Source organism: Oratosquilla oratoria, chromosome 2 (assembly GCF_046742065.1).
Source record: "Oratosquilla oratoria isolate Oo_2021 chromosome 2, ASM4674206v1, whole genome shotgun sequence".
NCBI lineage: Eukaryota > Metazoa > Arthropoda > Malacostraca > Stomatopoda > Squillidae > Oratosquilla > Oratosquilla oratoria.
The window spans coordinates 83,195,640-83,214,403 of NC_134778.1; the positions used below are offsets into that span (position 1 = coordinate 83,195,640).

The following is an 18,764-nucleotide window of genomic DNA, read 5'->3' on the forward strand; positions in this document are numbered from 1 at the left end:
TAAAAGTGCATTCACAAAAATATAACTTTATTATTGCATTTCCATCACAGTTGGGACTTCTTTCCAGCAAAGAACTGAAAAAAGAAAACTTACACTGTAACTAAATTCACTACATACAGTGTGACTTACCACACACACTACACATTCTTTCCTTGGGAAGTGAATCCATTACAAAAGTGGAGGAATATTTGGGAATATTGATAAAAGACAACCTGTCACCTGACAGGCATACCAGCAGGACTTTGAGAGAGATATTGGACTGCTGCAGATTATAGTGTTTTTTTTATTACATGAATGAAGAGAATATGAAAAAAATTCTTCTCACAAACATACTACCTATCTCTTCCCTTTTACTCTCATCTGTACCACATCCATGCACATTAAAAGACCCAAACCTAAGGGTGCTGGTTGGAAAACTCCTAGACCCTCTTATGCCTTTACTTTTTTTAGGAATGTCCCCTGTGGGGCTACAGGGAGAAGGATGCCTGGTCCCAATCCCAGTCCCGTTTTTCTCACCTCTTACAATCCAAGTGGAAATACTTGGTGGCAGTATTCTTTTCCCCCTACCACAGGGTAGGCGAAACAAGGAAATGAAATTCAGAGAAATGGTACAGGACAGCAACAAGGGGTTGGGGGACAGCATAATGGAGGGACAGTAGCAGTAATGAGAGTTTCATCATTTCTCTGTGAGCAGTCTTTCTTTACCACAGACAAAATTATGTGTGGCTCTGGTCCGTAGGGGGTGCCCCATATCCTAAAATATCAACTGCATGCTACTTTGCCATAACAACATGCAGCCAATACCCCAGACAGGGTATTGGCTGCAATGAAAAGACTGGGTATTGACTGCAATGAACAGACTAGGTATTGGCTGCAATAATTATAAAAAAAAGGGAGAAATAGAGAAAAGTGAGGGGGGAAACAGAGAAAAGAGAGGGGGGAATTAAGAATAGAGAGGGAGAGAGAGGGAGATTGTGTGTATGTATTTTTGTGAGGGGGGTAGGTCCAACTATTCACCTTGCGCATCAGGGCAAATGCAGATCCAAATTTGTTGCAATGATTGATGTGTTTTGATATCCAGCCAGGTAGAGCCTTCACTGACTGCGGTCGTTCATATCGCTGATCCAGAAGCAAGATGCTTGCATAATCATTCCTAAGGAAGAAAATTACATCATTACATACATACATATACCAAGGCTTTTTCCCCCTTACAAGGGGGGTAGCCAAAAAGAAAAAGGCATAAAATCATTCCCACCCATTCCATCCCTGAATACACTCCACACCCCTCCACCCTCCCTCTCATCTTAGCACCTCCTGAATGACAGGTCATCCCTGCACCTTGTCCACTGCCCTGGGTCAGAAGCAGTGTCGCAAGACACAGCACATCCACAGCAAGGCCGCTTCATTAAATCAGCGACCCCCCCCCCTCTCCGTCCCCCCATTGCATAAAATGAGAGGACGGGGAGAAATCCCTTCGGGCTGCGTCAAATTTTGCACACACATACTACCTCACCCCCCATCCACCCACCCATTCCACCTCATGCTATCACAACATCATCCATATACAACCATTCTCCATTCACCCGTCTTCTGTCCTCTCCTGTCCTTCCTCAACAGACATTCCCCTTTTCCCCAAAGCCCCCTTCACCCCATCCATCCACCTCATCCTAGGACGTCCCCTCATGTTCACTCCCACCACATCTGCCTTCCACACCTCTTTTACTAGTCTTTCTTCACTCATTCTTTCCATGTGTCCAAACCATCCTAATATTCTTTCATCAACCCTATCTCCCAGCTCCTTTTCCACCCCTGTTCTCCTCCTCATTCCTCACTCTATCTAGCCTAGTAACCCCCATCATACTTCTCAGACACCTCATCTCAAACACATTCAAACTCCTTCTCTCTTCTTCTCTTATGTTCCATGTTTCTGCCCCATACAGTGCTGTACATCATTAATGCTAATAAATGTATATTTGAGGGAAGAAAACACTGTTTATGTCCAATTTTACATGATCATGGTTTTGAGGCAGATGGAGAGGTTGACCAATCATTATATACAACACTAATCCTGAGGTGCTAAAAGGCTGTTCTTTCAAGGGGTAGGTGAAAGATTAAACTGGTCAAAGCTACTTTATGAGGGTTGAGTGGCCTTTTGGTATATGGACAGATCTATCTATTTTTACCATGTGAAGTGGCCTTGCTGTGGATGTACAGTTTCTTGCTCCACTGCTTCTGACCCAGGGCAGTGGGCAGGAGACAGGGATGGCCTGTCATCCACAAGGAGCCAAGATGGGCAGGTAACAAGGGTGGTAGATGGGAGAGGAATGGATATTTACCTAGTTGTATTTTACAGGACGAGAGCTATGCTCATAGTGACCCGTTTTCGTATCTCTCCGCATCCAGTTTATTCTTAAAATTGTGGGAATGGGTGATAGATAGATAGATAGATAGTGTATGCTACCTCTCTTATAAAGGGGAAGAAGCCCTTGGTCCATAGCTAGATAGATTTTTACCATTGTAATAATTACCTGTGTCTAATTGCTCTTCCTATGGATTGATTGACAGACTTGAAGCAAAGGTTTTCATAAAAGACTTGCCCAGGTAGTCTACCATCTGGTCCAACTTTCTGAAGGAAAAAAGCAATCTTAGATTAAAGTCAACAGAGAGAAAAAAGAAAAAGAAAAAATCAGGTAAAGAGGAAAAGTAGCCTTTAGTTTTGAAAAGACATGCTGATGTGTATTTGATGAAAGAATACCCACACTTGCATGTAAATATGCCTAGCTATTCAGTATCTAGCAAGATGTTATTTACATACATACATATACCAAGGCTTTTTCCCCCTTTCAAGGGAGGTAGCCAAAAAATAAAAGACATAAAATCACTCCCACCCATTCCATCCCTAAATACACTCCACTCCCCTCCACCCTCCCTCTTATCTTAGCACCTCCTGGATGATAGGTCATCCCTGCACCTTGTCCACTGCCCTGGGTCAGAGGCAGTCGCAAGTTGTTATTTACTGGAGTGAATTCATCCCTTGGGGGATTAAAAAGTGTAATGAGAGATAGACATTTGGGAATGGATGATAGGAGGAGATTGTATTTACCTAGTTGTATTTTATGGGAAGGTAGCTATGCTCATAGTGACCTGTTTTTGTATCTTTCAGCATCTAGTTTATTCTTAAATTCTTTGTCCAGGTCTCTCTGTAGTGATTCACAGTCTTTTTCTGTACATACTTTCTTTAGTAGTTTTGTGTCATTTGCAAAAAAGTTCACATAACTTCTCCACCTTCATCCATGTCATTTATATATATGGCAAACGTTATCAGAACTAATACAGAATCTTGTGGGATTCCATTTATCATTTCTTCCCAGGCTGAGGTTTTGTCTCTAAGTGATGATATGATTTAATGTCACAAACTTCTCCCTATTGGAAGGCTAGGACAGTGCCCCTCACAGAGGATTTTGCAGTGTGGAATTTAATGAACCATGCCATTGGTTCAACTTTGCCTGTGGTAGGATTCGAACCGCCATCCCCTCGACCTTCGCTGCAAATAATGACGCCCTAACCCCTCATTTTTCTCCCGTTTAAGAAATCTTCCATCCATTTCAATAACTTTCCTTGTACACCTCCTGTTATTTCAAGTTTTCTTAGTAGCTTTTTGTGTGGTACCTTATCAAATGCCTGACAGCATTGTATGGGGCAGAAACATGAAACAAGATAGGAAGAGTTTAAATGTGTTTGAGATGAAAGGTCTGAGAAGTATGGTAGGGGTTACTAAGCTGGATAGAGTGAGAGACAAGGAGGTGAGGAGGAGAATGGGGGTGAAAAGGGAGTTGGGAAATAGGGTTGATAAAAAAGTATTGGGATGGTTTGTACACAGGAAAGAATGAGTGAAGAAAGATTAGTAAAAGAGGTGTGGAAGGCAGAGGTGGGGGAAGTGAACATGGAGGAGTGACCAAATATGAGATGTATGGATGGGGTAGAAGGGGCATTGGGAAAGAAGAGAATGTCTGTTAAGGAAGGGAGAAGACAGAACATTGGGGTGAGTGGAGAATGGTTGTGTATGGATGATGCTGTGATGCTTGGAAGGGTTTTGGGTGTGGGGGTGAAGGAGTACATGTAAATGATGTTTTGATACAGCCCAAAGGGATTTCTCCCCATCTTCTCTTTTTCTTCAAGAGGGGATGGCCTTGTGTCTTGCTGCATTACTTCTGACCCAAGCCAGTGGGCAAGATGCAGGGGTGATCCATCATCCAGGAGAAGCCAAGAAAAGAGGGAGGAAGGGATGGTGAATGGGAGTGGAGTATGTGGGAATGAAATGGGTGGGAGTAGATTCATGTTTTTGACTTTGGCCATTTCCCTTGTAAGGGGGAAAAAGGCCTTGGTATTTGCATGTGTTGTATTCTTAAATAAGAGTCAATCCCTTATTCAACAAACAAAACATCAATACAGTCTGGAAACAAAACAGAAACAATATAAGTAAACATATCCATTCTAATCAGGTTAACATGCAATCTCCCCACATGAGTGAGTTTACAACACCACAAAAAGAAATATCAGAACACCTATCAAAACTGGACATCAGAAAATCACATGGCCCGGATGGTATTGCAAATTGGATTATAAAGGAATGCAAAGAAGAACTAACGGACAAAATACACATCATAATAAATAGCTCACTCAAAGAAGGAAAGATACCTAATGACTGGAAAAATGCTAACATTGTACCAATATATAAAGGAGGAAACAAGGAAGAACCCACCAACTATAGGCCAGTATCACTAACAAGCACTACAGCCAAAATTTGTGAGAAAATCATCAAGAATAGATGGGTAAAACATCTGGAAGACAACAACATATTAAACCCAAGACAATTTGGGTTCAGGCAAGGAAGATCATGCACCACAAACTTAATATGCTTCTACTCAAGGCTAATAGACATAGTGCAAGAAAGAAATGGATGGGCTGATTGTGCATTCCTACACTTGCAAAAAGCCTTTGACAAAGTACCACACAGAAAATTACTAAAAAAAATGGAACACATAGGAGGAATACAAGGGAACCTACTAAAATGGATGGAGGACTTCCTGATGGGTAGAAAGATGAGAGTAGTGCTCAGAGAAAAATATTCAGATTGGAAAGAGGTGATCAGTGGAGTACTGCAAGGATCTGTACTGGCACCAATAATGTTTGCTATCTATATGAATGACATGGACGAGGACGTGAATTGTTACATGAGCTTCTTTGCAGACGATGCCAAACTGTTAAGGAAAGTAGAAACTGATAAGGACTGTGAAGCACTGCAGGAAGACCTGAACAAGGTATGGAACTGGAGTCAGAAATGGGAAGTGGACTTTAATACTAAGAAGTGTAGCATAATCCCCGTCTGGGGTATTGGCTGCTTGTTATTGTGGCAAAGTAGCATGCAGTTGATACTTTAGGGTCTATATGGAACGCCCCTACGGAGCAGAGCCACACATCATTTTGTCTATGATAGAGGAAAACTCTTCATAGAGAAATGATGACACTTTTATACTATGACTGTCCCTCCGTTATGCTGTCCCCCAACCTCTTGCTGCTGTCCTGTACCATTTCTCTGAGTATTCATTTTCTGCTGTGGGGGAATTCCCTGTGGTGGGGGAAAAGAATACTGTGATAGATTTAAATGAGTGCATAGAGGATTTAGGGAGAAATGTCAATGTAACAGTACTGGGAGACCTTAATGCTAGGGTAGGAAATGGTCCAATTGATGGAGTGGTTGGGAAATGTGGAGTTCCAGGAAAGAATCGTAGTGGAGAGTTGATGGTGGAAATGTGTTTAGAAAGAGAGTTGATGATAGCAAATACAGTGTTTCGGAAGAAAGTCAAGCATAAGTACACATGGGAGAGGGTGGTGGATGGAAGGGTGGTAGATAGAGCATTGATGGATTATGTAGTGGTAAATAGGACTATGATAGAAAGAGTTAAGGATGTACATGTGCTAAGGGGAGAGGGTGGGGGAATATCAGATCAATTTTTGGTGGAAGGTAAGTTGAGAGTGGAGGATAGATGGAGAAAGAGGAAAGGGACAAAAGGTAGGGAGGTGCTTAGAGTCAACTCTTTAAATGAAAAGGAAAAGGAGTACAAGAAGAAGCTGAAGGAGGAGTGGGAGGGAGTGAAGGATAGAGTAGAGCTAGGTGTGGAGGAGGAATGGGGATGGTTCAAGGAGGGGGTCATAAAGTGTGCAAGGATGGTGTGTGGAACAAGAAGGACAGGAGGAAATAGAAGGAAGGGTAGTGAATGGTGGGATGAGGAAACAAAGAAGGTTGTAGAAGTGAAGAAGCGAGCTTTCACAGATTGGTTACAAAATAGGACGAGGGAGTCTTATGAGAGGTACAAAGAAAAGAAAAGAGAAGTAAAGCAAAAGGTAAAGGAGGCAAAGAGGAGAGCAGATGTGAAGTGGGGTAAGAGTATGACAGAAAATTTTGAAAGTAATAAAAAGATGCTTTGGAAAGAAATTAAGAGAGGAAGAGGAGGCAAATCAAGTAGAGAAGAAAAGGTAAAAGGTCCAGATGGAGAGATGATAATGGAAGAGAAGGCAGTAAGGGGAAGATGGGCAGAATATTTTAGGGAGTTGCTAAATGTGAAGGAGGATAGGGAGGGAAAGATAGTTGCAGTGGGAAATGCTAAGAAAATGACCGTGATGAGTGAGGAAAATGGAGGAGAAATAAGGAAGGATGAAGTGAAGGCAGTTGTTAAGATGATGAGAGCAGGTAAGGCACCTGGTCTGGATGGATGCCATGCAGAATGTCTAAAAAAAGGAGGTACAGTGATGGTGGACTGGCTGGTGAGGTTATTTAATGTTTGCTGGAGAGAGGGTAGTGTGTGGGAGGACTGGAGGAGTGCCTGTATAGTTCCACTTTACAAGGGAAAAGGGGACAAGTGTGAATGTAGTAGTTTCAGAGGGATTAGCTTGTTAAGTGTAGTTGGGAAGGCTTATGGGAGGATCTTGATTGAGATGATTAGGAGCAGAACAGAGGGAGTAATTGGTGAGGAACAGTGTGGATTTAGGATGGGTAGAGGTTGTGTAGATCAGATCTTTGTGGTAAGACAAATATGTGAGAAAGCTATAGGAAAGGGGAAGGATGTTTTTTGGGTTTTTATGGATCTGGAAAAGGCTTACGATAGGGTAGACAGAAAGGCACTGTGGGAGGTTATACAGATATATGGGATAGGAGGAAAGCTTCTAGGAGCTGTCAAGAGTTTTTATGAGAGTAGTAGAGCTTGTGTCAGGATTAGAAATGGAGAGAGTGAGTGGTTCGAGGTAAAGGTGGGACTTCGACAAGGATGCGTTATGTCGCCCTGTCTGTTCAACTTATACATGGATGGGGTAGTGCGAGAGGTAAATGCAAGGGTAGTGGGTCAGGGATTGGAGAAAAGTGGGAGGTGAGCCAGCTGTTGTTTGCTGACGACACTGCGCTTGTGGCAGGATTGGAGGAGGGACTGAGGAAGTTGGTGACAGAGTTTGGGAGAGTATGTGATAGAAGAAAGCTAAAGATAAATGTGGGTAAAAGTAAGGTGATGAGATGTACAAGGGGTGAAAGTGGCAGTAGACTGGAAGTGAGCATTAAGGGAGAGCGACTGGAGGAAGTGGATAGTTTTAGATACTTGGGTGCAAATGTGGCAGGAAAAGGTGGAGTGAAGGTGGAGGTAGAGTGTAGATTGAGAGAAGCGAGTAAATGCCTTGTGGATTGAAGAGTGTAATGAGGAATAGACATTTGGAAATGGATGCTAAGGAGACTGTATGAAGGAGTGATTGTGCCAACAGTACTGTATGGGGCAGAAACATGGAACATAAGAGAAGAAGAGAGAAGGAGTTTGAATGTGTTTGAGATGAGGTGTCTTAGAAGTATGATGGGGGTTACTAGGCTAGATAGAGTGAGAAATGAGGAGGTGTATTTTATTTGTTATTTTTACATTATTATAGTTTTAATTTATTAATAATATGATTTTTTTTTTTTTTTTTTTTTTTTTTTTTTTTTGCATCCGACCTAGATATGGATCAAAAGGTCTCCTGTCGGCATGCTCCGCCTTTGTAATCCTTTGAAAGGGAGCTGGGAGATAGGGTTGATGAAAGAGTATTAGGATGGTTTGGACACATGGAAAGAATGAGTGAAGAAAGACTAGTAAAAGAGGTATGGAAGGCAGATGTGGAGGGAGTGAACATGAGGGGACATCCTAGGATGAGGTGGATGGATGGGGTGAAGGGGGTTTTGGGGAAGAGGGGAATGTCTGTTGAGGAAGGACGGGAGAGGACAGAAGACAGGGGTGAATGGAGAATGGTTGTATATGGATGATGTTTTGATGCATGAGGTGGAATGGGCGGGGGGATGGGGGGTGAGGTAGTATGTGTAAGCAAAATTTGACGCAGCCCGAAGGGATTTCTCCCCATCTTCTCCTTTTATGCATGGGGGACGGAGAGGGGGGGGGGTTAGCCGATTTAATGAAGCGGCATTGCTGTGGATGTGCTGTGTCTTGCGACACTGCTTCTGACCCAGGGCAGTGGAGAAGGTGCAGGGATGACCTGTCATCCAGGAGGTGCTAAGATGAGAGGGAGGGTGGAGGGGTGTGGAGTGTATTCAGGGATGGAATGGGTGGGAATGATTTTATGCCTTTTCCTTTTTGGCTAACTCCCTTGTAAGGGGGAAAAAGCCTTGGTATATGTATGTATGTGTATGTAGCATAATGGAGTTTGGAAAAAGCAAAAACAGAATATCAGGAAAATATACAATTGGAACCAAGGAAGTAAAGATGGTAGGATCTGAAAAAGATTAGGGGGTAATTATCACAAATGACTTGTCCTATGATAAACAGATTAACAAAATTGTCGGGGAGACTTACAACTTGCTAAGATCAATAAAAGTGGCATTTGCATACTTGGTCGAAGACATGATAAAAAAAAATATTGGTTACATTGATAAGGCCTAGACTAGAGTATGCGGCGACATTGTGGTCCCCCAGTATCAAAAATAATATAAAGAAAATAGAAAGAATCCAGAGAGCAGCAACAAAAATGGCACCTGCACTTGCAAACCTATCATATGAGGAGAGATTGGCTAAACTGGAGTTACCGATGCTGGAGCAAAGAAGAGAGAGGTGACCTACTGACCATCTACACAATCATGAAAGGCACAGAGATACTTGATAGAGAGGACTTACTAAACTGGGACAAGAGAAACACAAGAGGACATGGAAAGAAAATAAAAAAACATAGCTATAGAAGAGAACTGAAGAAAAACAGTTTTCCACATAGAGTATTGGACACTTGGAACAAACTGGATAATGAAATAGTATGCGCAAAAACCATGAGTTTAAAAGCAAACTAGACACTGCGAGATACGAAGGTGGGACACCAAGAGCATAGCTCCCCTTCCCTCAAAATACAATTAGGTAAATACATACATACATATAATAAAGGCTTTTTCCCCTACACATACTTAGAAAAAAAAAAAAAAAAAAAAAAAAAAAAATAGAAACCACTCCCACCCATTCAATTTCCTATATATTCCACTCCCCTCCACCCTTCCTCTTATCATGGCACCTCCTGGATGACGGGTCATCCCTGCATCCTGTCCACTGCCCTGGGTCAGATGCAGTGTCGCAAGACAGCACATCCACAGCAAGGCCGCTTAATTAATTCAGCGACCCCCCCCTCTCCGTCCCCCCATGTAGAAAAGGAGAAGACAGGGAGAAATCCCTTCGGGCTGTGTCAAATTTTTTTCTCATATATGCTTCCTCACCCCCCATCCCCCACCCACTCCCCCTCATGCATCACAGCATCATCTATACACAACCCCTCTCCATTCACCCCTATCTTCTGTCCTCTCCCATCCTTCCTCCACAGACATTCCTCTCTTTTGTAATGCGCCTTTTACCCCATCCATCCATCTCATCCTATGACACTCCCTCATATTCACTCCTTCCACACTTCTTTTACTAATCTTTCTTCACTCATTCTTTCCATGTGTCCAAACTATCCTAATACTCTTTCATCAACCCTATATCCCAGTTCCCTTTCCACCCCTGTTCTCCTCCTCATCTCCTAATTTCTAATTCTATCCAGCCTAGTAATCCCTATCATACTTCTCAGGCATTTCATCTCAAACACATTCAAACTCCTTCTCTCTTCCTCTCTCATGTTCCATGTTTCTGCCCCATACAATGCTGTTCACACAATCACTCATTCATATAACCTCCTCTTAGCATCCATTCCCAGATGTCTATTTCTCATTACACTTTTCAACCCACCAAGCATTTACTTGCTTCTCTCAATCTACATTCTACCTCCACCCCCACTCCTCCCTTTCCTGCCACATTCGCACACAAGTATCTAAAACTATCCACTTCCTCCAGTCTTTCACCCTTAATGGTCACTTCCAGCCTGCTGTCACTCTCTCCCCTTGTACATCTCATCATCTTACTTTTGCCCACATTTATCTTCAGCTTCCTTCTTTCACACAGATGGCTGTCTGTCTTTCATAAATTGACTTGTCACTCAACAGATCAGACATTTTTTCAAGATAAGCCTATCTTCGTTTACCCTTCCCCACCTATCACTCTCTCATAATAACAACTGTTGCTTTGAATTTCTCTGGCTGGAAACCTGCAGCTGCACAGAGACATTGGTTTCCTGAGCCTTCCATAGTTCTCTCCTGGAAGAAAAACAGAATTATTGTCTGTGTTGTACTATGTGGCAGTTTGTCACTCTGTGAGAGGAGAACATTTGCTAACTGTCAGTTCTCCATGTGTGCAAAGGTGGAGGCTATATAATTTAGTTGAGATAGATAGAGAGAGAAAGAGGTGTCTTGGGTTTGGTCTGATGGTCTGAAAACCAAGTATCATCTGTACTGTCAGATGGCAGTGTGAGTGACCTATTTTTAATATGGACAGCAGACCCAAAAAATACATACATACATATACCAAGGCTTTTTCCCCCTTTCAAGTGAGGTAGCCAAAAAGAAAAAGGCATAAAATCATTCCCACCCATTCCATCCCTAATCACACTCCACACCCCTCCACCCTCCCACCCATCTTAGCACCTCCTGGATGATGGGTCATCCCTGCACCTTGTCCACTGCCCTGGGTCAGAGGCAGTGTCGCAAGTCACAGCACATCCACAGCAAGGCTGCTTCATTAAATCGGCAACCCCCCCTCTCCGTCCCCTCATGCATAAAAGGAGAAGACGGAGAGAAATCCCTTCGGGCTGTGTCAAATTTTGCTCATACATACTACCTCACCCCCCATCCCCCCACCCATTCCAACTCATGCATCAAAACATCATCCATATACAACCATTCTCCATTCACCCCTGTCTTCTGTCCTCTCCCATCCTTCCTCAACAGACATTCCCCTCTTCCCCAAAGCCCCCTTCACCCCATCCATCCATCTCATCCCACATGTTCACTCCCTCCACATCTGCCTTCCACACCTCTTTTACTAGTCTTTCTTCACTCATTCTTTCCATGTGTCCAAACCATCCTAATACTCTTTCATCAACCCTATATCCCAACTCCCTTTCCACCCCTGTTCTCCTCCTCACCTCCTCATTTCTCACTCTATCTAGCCTAGTAACCCCCATCATACTTCTCAGACACCTCATCTCAAACACATTCAAACTCCTTCTCTCTTCCTCTCTTATGTTCCATGTTTCTGCCCCATACAGTACTGTTGGCACAATCACTCCTTCATATAATCACTCTTAGCATCCATTCCCAAATGTCTATTCCTCATTACACTTTTTAATCCACCAAGGCATTTACTCGCTTCTCTTAATCTACATTCTACTTCCACCTCCACTCCATCTAAAACCCCAAAAAAGTATCTAAGACTCAAAAAATACAAAAAAAAATAATGTAATAACCTATTAACTCACCACATTCTTGTTGAGGTACTCCATTTTTTCTTTTAATTCTGGAGACTGAGTATTTGGGTATGGAAGCCCTACCATAATGACACAGCGTCCAAGATTGTCACTAAAGTTGATACCTTCACTCATCTTACCCCCTGGAATTAGTTAACAGTGAAAAAAGTGATAAAGGGATATGTATTTGGCACTTCAAAGAGAGCCCTGGGGCAATGGATTGACATATCTAAGAGGATCTGGGAGGAGTTTTCCAATCAAAATTCCGAAGTTTGGTTCTTTTAATGTGTGTGTGTGTGGTACAGATGAAAATAAAAGGGAAGACAGGCAGAATGTTTGAGAGAGGGAAGATAGATGTGTTGGCATTAAATGAAACTAAGTTGAAAAGGAGGGGTAAGTTTGAGTTTGGGAGTGCAGTGGGTAGGATGTCAGGAATGAGAAGACCAGGAAGGGAAGGGGTGGTGAGGAGGTAGATGAGTGGTGGAGTGGAAGGAGGTTTCTTCAAGGTTAATGTGGATGAAGGTGAAACTGGGAAGGGAGATGTGGGTCTCTGTAAGTGCATATGGGCCTAGTAGTGAGAAGAATGTAGAGGAGAGGGAGGCATTAATTTATTTCTCATACAAACTCCCTCACCCACCTTCCCCCAACCACTCCCCCTCATGCATCACATCATCATCCATACACAACACTTCTCCATTCACCCCTATCTTCTGTCCTCTCCCATCCTTCCTCAACAGGCATTCCTCTCCTTCCCAATGCCCTTTTCTCCCCATCCATCCATCTCATCCACCTTTGCCTTCCACACCTCTTTTACTAATCACTCATTCTTTCCATGTGTCCAAACCATCCCAATACTCTTTCATCAACCCTCTTTGCAAGCATGTTGCAAGGGCGGCAGTGTAGTTCGTGGGTTTATTAATCGGTAGGTTATACGTACAGAGGGGGCACGTCAAGTACCCAAGGAATCTAAAGAGAACTGCCCATGGGCGAAGGTGTTAGGTGCTGTAGGCACACATACATACAGGGGGCTTTGTTAAAAGTATGAAAGGGGTCCTTGTAGTGGGAGGCGTCTGCGAGTCGGGCACGCAGTACACCACCCTTGCACTAGTTCACATTAGTCCTATGCCCAGTACACTATACCACAAACCCCATCTCCCAACTCCCTTTCCACCCCTGTTCTCTTCCTCACCTCCTCATTTCTCACTCTATCTAGCCTAGTAACCCCTATCATACAAAAGATAAAGGTGGCAAAAAGGAGAGCAGATGTACAATGGGGAAGGAGTATGACAAAATTTTGAAAGCAATAAAAAGATGTTTTGGAAGGAAATCAAGGGAGGAAGGGGAGGTGAATCAAGTAGAGAAGAAAAGGTAACAGGTGCAAATGAACAGATCTTAACAGCAGAGGGGGCAGTAAGGGGAAGATGGGCAGAGTATTTTTGAGCACTGTTGAATGTGGAGGATAGAGAGGGATTGGTGGTAGCAGTGGGAGGTGCTAAGAAAATGACAGTGATGGGAGAGGAAAGTGGAGGAGAATTAAGAAAAGATGAGGTGCAAATAGCTCTGAAAATTATGAGAACAGGTAAGGCACTTGGAGGAGTGCCTGTATATTTCCACTTTACAGGGAAAAGGGGACAAGTGTGAGTGTAGTAGTTTCAGAGGGATCATTTTGTTGAGTGTAGTTGGGAAGGCTTATGGGAGGGTTTTCATTGAGAAGATTAAGAGAGGAATAGAGGGAGTAATTGGTGAGGAACAATGTGGGTTTAGGACAGGTAGGGGTTGCATGGATCATATTTTTTTGGTAAGGCAGATATGTGAGAAAGCTTTACAAAAAGGTAAGGATATCTTTTGGGCCTTTATGAATTTGGAAAAGGCTTATGACAGGGTAGACAGGAAGGCACTGTGGGAAGTATTGTAGATATATGGGATAGGAAGAAAGCTGTTAAGAGCAGAGTTTTTGAGAGTAGTAAGCCTGTGTTAGAATCAGAAATGAAGATTGAGTGGTTTGATGTAAGGTGGGACTTTGCCAGGGATGTGTTAAGTCTCCTTGGCTGTTCAATTTATATGGTGGGGTGGTGCAGGAGGTTAATGCAAGGGTAATGGGCTGGAGATTGGAGATGCATACTATATATATACCTTACAATGGGGTAGCCAAAAATGGCATAAAATCCACTCCCACCCATTCTATCTCCACATACTCCACTCCCATTCACCCCACTCCCTCCCTCTTATTTTGGCTCCTCCTGGATGACGGGTCATCTCTGCATATCGCCCACTGCCCTGGGTCAGAAGTGGTGTAACAAGACACAGCACATCCACAGTAAGGCTGCTTCATTTAACCGGTGACCCCCCTCCATCCCCTCATGTAGAAAAAGAGAAGATGGGGAGAAATCCCTTTGATCTTTGCAGATGATGCAAAACTATTAAGAGAATAAGTACAGAGGAAGATTGCAAATCTTTTCAAGAAGACCTGGACAAAGTCTGGAAATGGAGTCAAAAGAGTGAAGTGAATTTTAACATTAAGAAATGCAGTATAATGGAATTTGGAAAAAGCAAAAATAGAATCTCAGGTCAATACAAAATTGGTATAAAGGAAGTAAGAAATGTAAACTCAGAGAGGGACCTAGGAGTAACTATCTCAAAGGACATGACACCAGACAAACATGTCAACAAATTAGTTGGGAAAACTTTTAACTTTTTAAGATCTATGAAAGTGGCCTTAGACTACATGGATGAAAAAATGGTAAAGAAAACACTAGTTACACTGATAAGACGAAAATTAGAATACGCAGCATCTCTATGGACACACAGTACAAAAAAAAAAAAAAAAAAAAAAAAAAAAAAAAAAAAATAAAAGAGCAATGACAAAGATGGTACCAACGATTTGGAATTTGACATACAAAGATTGGGCAAACTAAATTTACCAACCCTAGAACAAAGAAGAGAAAGAGGTAATTTGATAACCATTTACAGAATTATGGAAGGGAGGGAAATTCTTGATAGGGACGACCTACTAAAATGGGACAGAAGAGCTACAAGACAACATGAGAAGAAACTTAAGAAAGACAGTTACAGAAGAGATCTGAAAAAGAATATCTTTCCACACAGAGTAATATATATCTGGAACAAACTGAAAGAGGAAACAGTGAGTGCTAAAACTATACATGACTTTAAGAAAAAACTGGATGCGGAAAGATTCAACAGCGGGTCACTATGAACATAGCTCTCCTCCTGCAAAATACAACTAGGTAAATACATACTCCCTCACTCCTCCATCCCACACCTACTCCCTTCCATGCATAACAGCATCATCCATACACAACCATTCTCCATTCACCCCTGTCTTCTGTCTTCTCTTGTCCTTCCTCTACAGACATTCCCCTCTTTCCCAATGCCCCTCTTACCCCATCCATACATCTCATTTTCGTGTGGATTTGTATGGGGAGGATTTTGGAAATGAAAAACAAAGAGGAATATAAACTGTTATAGGAAGATAGAGGCAAGTTTATGAATGGAGTCAGTATTGGAAAATTAATTTTAATATAAAGAAATGTAAGACCTTAAAACTAAACTAAAAAGCAATTAAAACATACATACATACAACAATGGCTATTTCCCCCTTACAAGAGGTAACCAAAAAACAAAGGCATAAAATCCACTCCCACCCATTCCATCCCCACATACTTCACTCCCAATCACCCTTCCCTCCCTCTTATCTTGGCTCCTCCTGGATGATGGGTCATCGCTGCATCTTGCAAACTGTTCTGGGTCAGAAACAGTGTAGCAAGACATAGCACATCCACAGCAATGCTGCTTCATTTAATCAGTGACCCCCCTCTCTCCATCCCCTCATGCAGAAAAAGAGAAGACAGGGAGAAATACCTTCAGGCTGCATCAAAATATCATTCACACATACTCCCTCACCCCCCCTCTGACTCCCTTCCATGCATCACAGCATTATCCATACACAACCATTCTCCATTCACCCCTATCTTCTGTCTTCTCCTTTCCTTCCTCAACAGACATTCCCTTCTTTCCCAATGCTCCTTTTACCCTATCCATCCATCTCATCCTTGGTCAATCCCTCATGTTCACTCCTTCCACCTTTGCCTTCCACACCTCTTTCACTAATCTTTCATCACTCATTCTTTCCATGTGTCCAAACCCTCCCAATACTTTTCATCAACCCAATCTCCCAACTCCTTTTCCACCCCCGTTCTTCTCCTCATTTCTCACTCTATCCAGCCTAGTAACCCCCATCATACTTGTCTCAGGCACCTCATCTCAAACACATTCAAACTCTTTTCTTCCTCTGTTATGTTCCATATTTCTGCCTTATACAGTGCTGTTGGCACAATCACTCCATATAATCTCCTCTTAGCATCCATTCTCAAATGTCTATTTCTCATTACATTTTTTAATTCCCCAAGGCATTTATTTGCTTCTCTCAATCTACATTCTACATCCACCTCCACTCCTCTCTTTCCTGTCACATTCACACCCAAGTATCTAAAACTATGTACTTCCTCTAGTCTCTCTCCCTTATTACTCACCTTCAATTTGCTGCCACATTCTCCCCTTGTACATCTCATCACCTTACTTTTACCCACATTTATCTTGAACTTCCTTCTTTTGCACATCTTCCCAAACTCTGTCACTAACTTCCTTAATCCCTGAGCACTGAGTTGTCAGCAAACAACAACTGGCTTATTTCCCACTTTTCTCCATTTTCTTTAAAGGAGAAACTTAATTTTTTTTTTTTTAAATATAAGATTTGCATTTCCTGATGAATAAAATTATTGAAAGTCTGATTATTGTCTGATTTATCCCTGACAGGAATATACAGCAGTGCTGTGGTTATCCCACCTAAAGAAAGATCTAAAGAATAGAGAGAATACAAAGATCATCCCAAGTGTAAATGACATGACATATGAGGAAAGACTGAGATACCTGGGACTTCCCACATTTATAATGATATTTCGATCGTAAGACTGGTACAGAAAAAATGGATCAAGAGGATCTCGTGGCATGGGATGAAAGATCACCCAGAGGTAAGAATTGAAAAAAGTAAATTTGTTTGAAAAATGACAATCAATCAATCTGTTGCCTCAAGTCTCTTGCAGGAAACACATGGCTCCCAAGGAAGATTACTCATGGAGGAAATACTGTGTTTTTGTTGAAGATGTGTTGAAAGATATTACGAAGTATAGTTTTCCATACAGATGTGTAATATATAATCCAGGCCAATAAAATAAAAAAATTAAAGGCAAAATTTGATGAGTGGAGCCAAATGGACTTAAGCAAAGATGAAACTATATATTATAACTATGTAATCATGAAAAAAAATCACAGTACAGTGGATAATAATCAACAAATGTACTTACCAACCACACTTAACAAAAGTGATCCTGTTATTCCTGTGTTGGATGTGCTACATAGTCGCACTGTTTTTGCATAATCACTAAGCACAGCATCCAATTGGTTTGTCTTTTTAGGTTCCCTGAATACCTGGAAAAACATACACATAAGACAAACTTATGTAAAAAGGCCTCCCCCCCCCATAAGGAGAGTGAGGACAAGTCAAAGCATACACCCACCCTACTTTATCTATATACCAAAAAGATCTTTTCCTCTCATAAGAGAGGTAGTCATCCAAGGCATGAACCCACTTTCCACCCAATTGTTTTCCTTTCATCTTAGCTCTTTGTGGATGAAGCCCCACCCCTGTCCATCAGAAACAATGCAGCAAAATAGTATCTTATCAGAGGAAGGGGAGGCAAATCAAGAAGAGAAACAATGGTAAAAGGTGCAGATGGAGAGATGATAATGGAAGAGATGACAGCAAGAGGAAGATGGACAGTGTATTTTAGTGAGTTGCTAAATGTGATGGAGGATAGGGAGGAAAAGGTAGTAGTTGCAGTGGGAAGTGCTAAGAAAATGACAGTGATCATGAGGAAAATGGAGGAGAAATAAGCAAAGACGAGGTGAAAGCATTTATCAAAATTATGAAAGCAGGTAAGGCAGCTGGGTTAAATGGGTGTCATGTGGAGCATCTAAAAAAGGGAGGTACAGTGAGGCTGGTGAGAATGTTTAATGTTTGTTTAAAAGAGAGTATAGTACTGGAGTGGAGGTAGTATGTAGATTGTGAGAAGCTAGTAAATACCTTAGGGGATTAAAATGTGTAATGAGAAATAGACATTTGGGAATGGATGCTAAGAGGAGATTGTATGAAGGGGTGATTGTACCAACAGAACTGTATGGGGCAGAAACATGGAACATGATAGAGGAAGAGTCTAAATGTGTTTGAGATGAAATGTCTGAGAAGTATGGTAGGGATTATTAAGCTGGACAGAAATAGAAATGAGGATATGAGGAGGAGAGCGAGGGTGGAAAGGGAGTAGGGAGATGGGGTTGATGAAAGAGTTTTGGGATGGTTTGGATACATGGAAAGAATGAGTCAAGAAAGATTAGTAAAAGAGGTGTGGAAGGCAGAGGTGGAGGGAGTGAACATGAGAGGGTGACCAAGGATGAGATGGATGGATGGGGTAAAAGGGGTATTGGGAAAGAGGGGTGTCTGTTGAAGAAAGAAGGGAGAAGACAGAAGATAGGGATGAGTGGAGAATGGTTGGCTATGGATGATGCTGTGATGCATGGAATTTGGGTGGATGGGGGGGGGTGAGGGAGTATGTGTGAATTATATTTTTTGAGGCAGGCCGAAGGGATTTCTCCCAGACTTCTCTTTTTCTGCAGGAGGGGATGGAGAGGGAGTCGCTGATTATATGAAGCAGCCTTGTTATGGATGTGCTGTGTCTTGTTGCATAGCTTCTGACTCAGGGTAGTTGGTGAGATGCAGGGATGACCCATCATCC

General features: G+C 42.2%; 1 protein-coding gene across 10 annotated transcripts in view; it reads right to left on the bottom strand.

Moving 5' to 3' along the window:
- Nucleotides 1-10: 10 nt before the first annotated feature.
- LOC143040792 (ATP-dependent DNA helicase DDX11) overlaps nucleotides 11-18,764 on the bottom strand; it is a 91,800-nt gene continuing 73,046 nt past the window's right edge. For 8 of the 10 annotated variants that reach the window (XM_076212255.1, XM_076212250.1, XM_076212264.1 and 5 more), the window contains exons 17-21: nucleotides 17,280-17,403; nucleotides 11,911-12,041; nucleotides 2,529-2,626; nucleotides 1,018-1,153; nucleotides 11-74 (exon numbers count right to left, since the gene is read on the bottom strand). In XM_076212255.1, coding sequence (XP_076068370.1) covers nucleotides 45-74; nucleotides 1,018-1,153; nucleotides 2,529-2,626; nucleotides 11,911-12,041; nucleotides 17,280-17,403 — 519 coding nt within the window. In that variant the 3' untranslated portion in view covers nucleotides 11-44. Of the gene's footprint in view, nucleotides 75-1,017; nucleotides 1,154-2,528; nucleotides 2,627-10,384; nucleotides 10,691-11,910; nucleotides 12,042-17,279; nucleotides 17,404-18,764 lie in introns of those variants that run through there. The other 2 variants (XR_012967754.1, XM_076212271.1) reach the window with 2 other exon arrangements.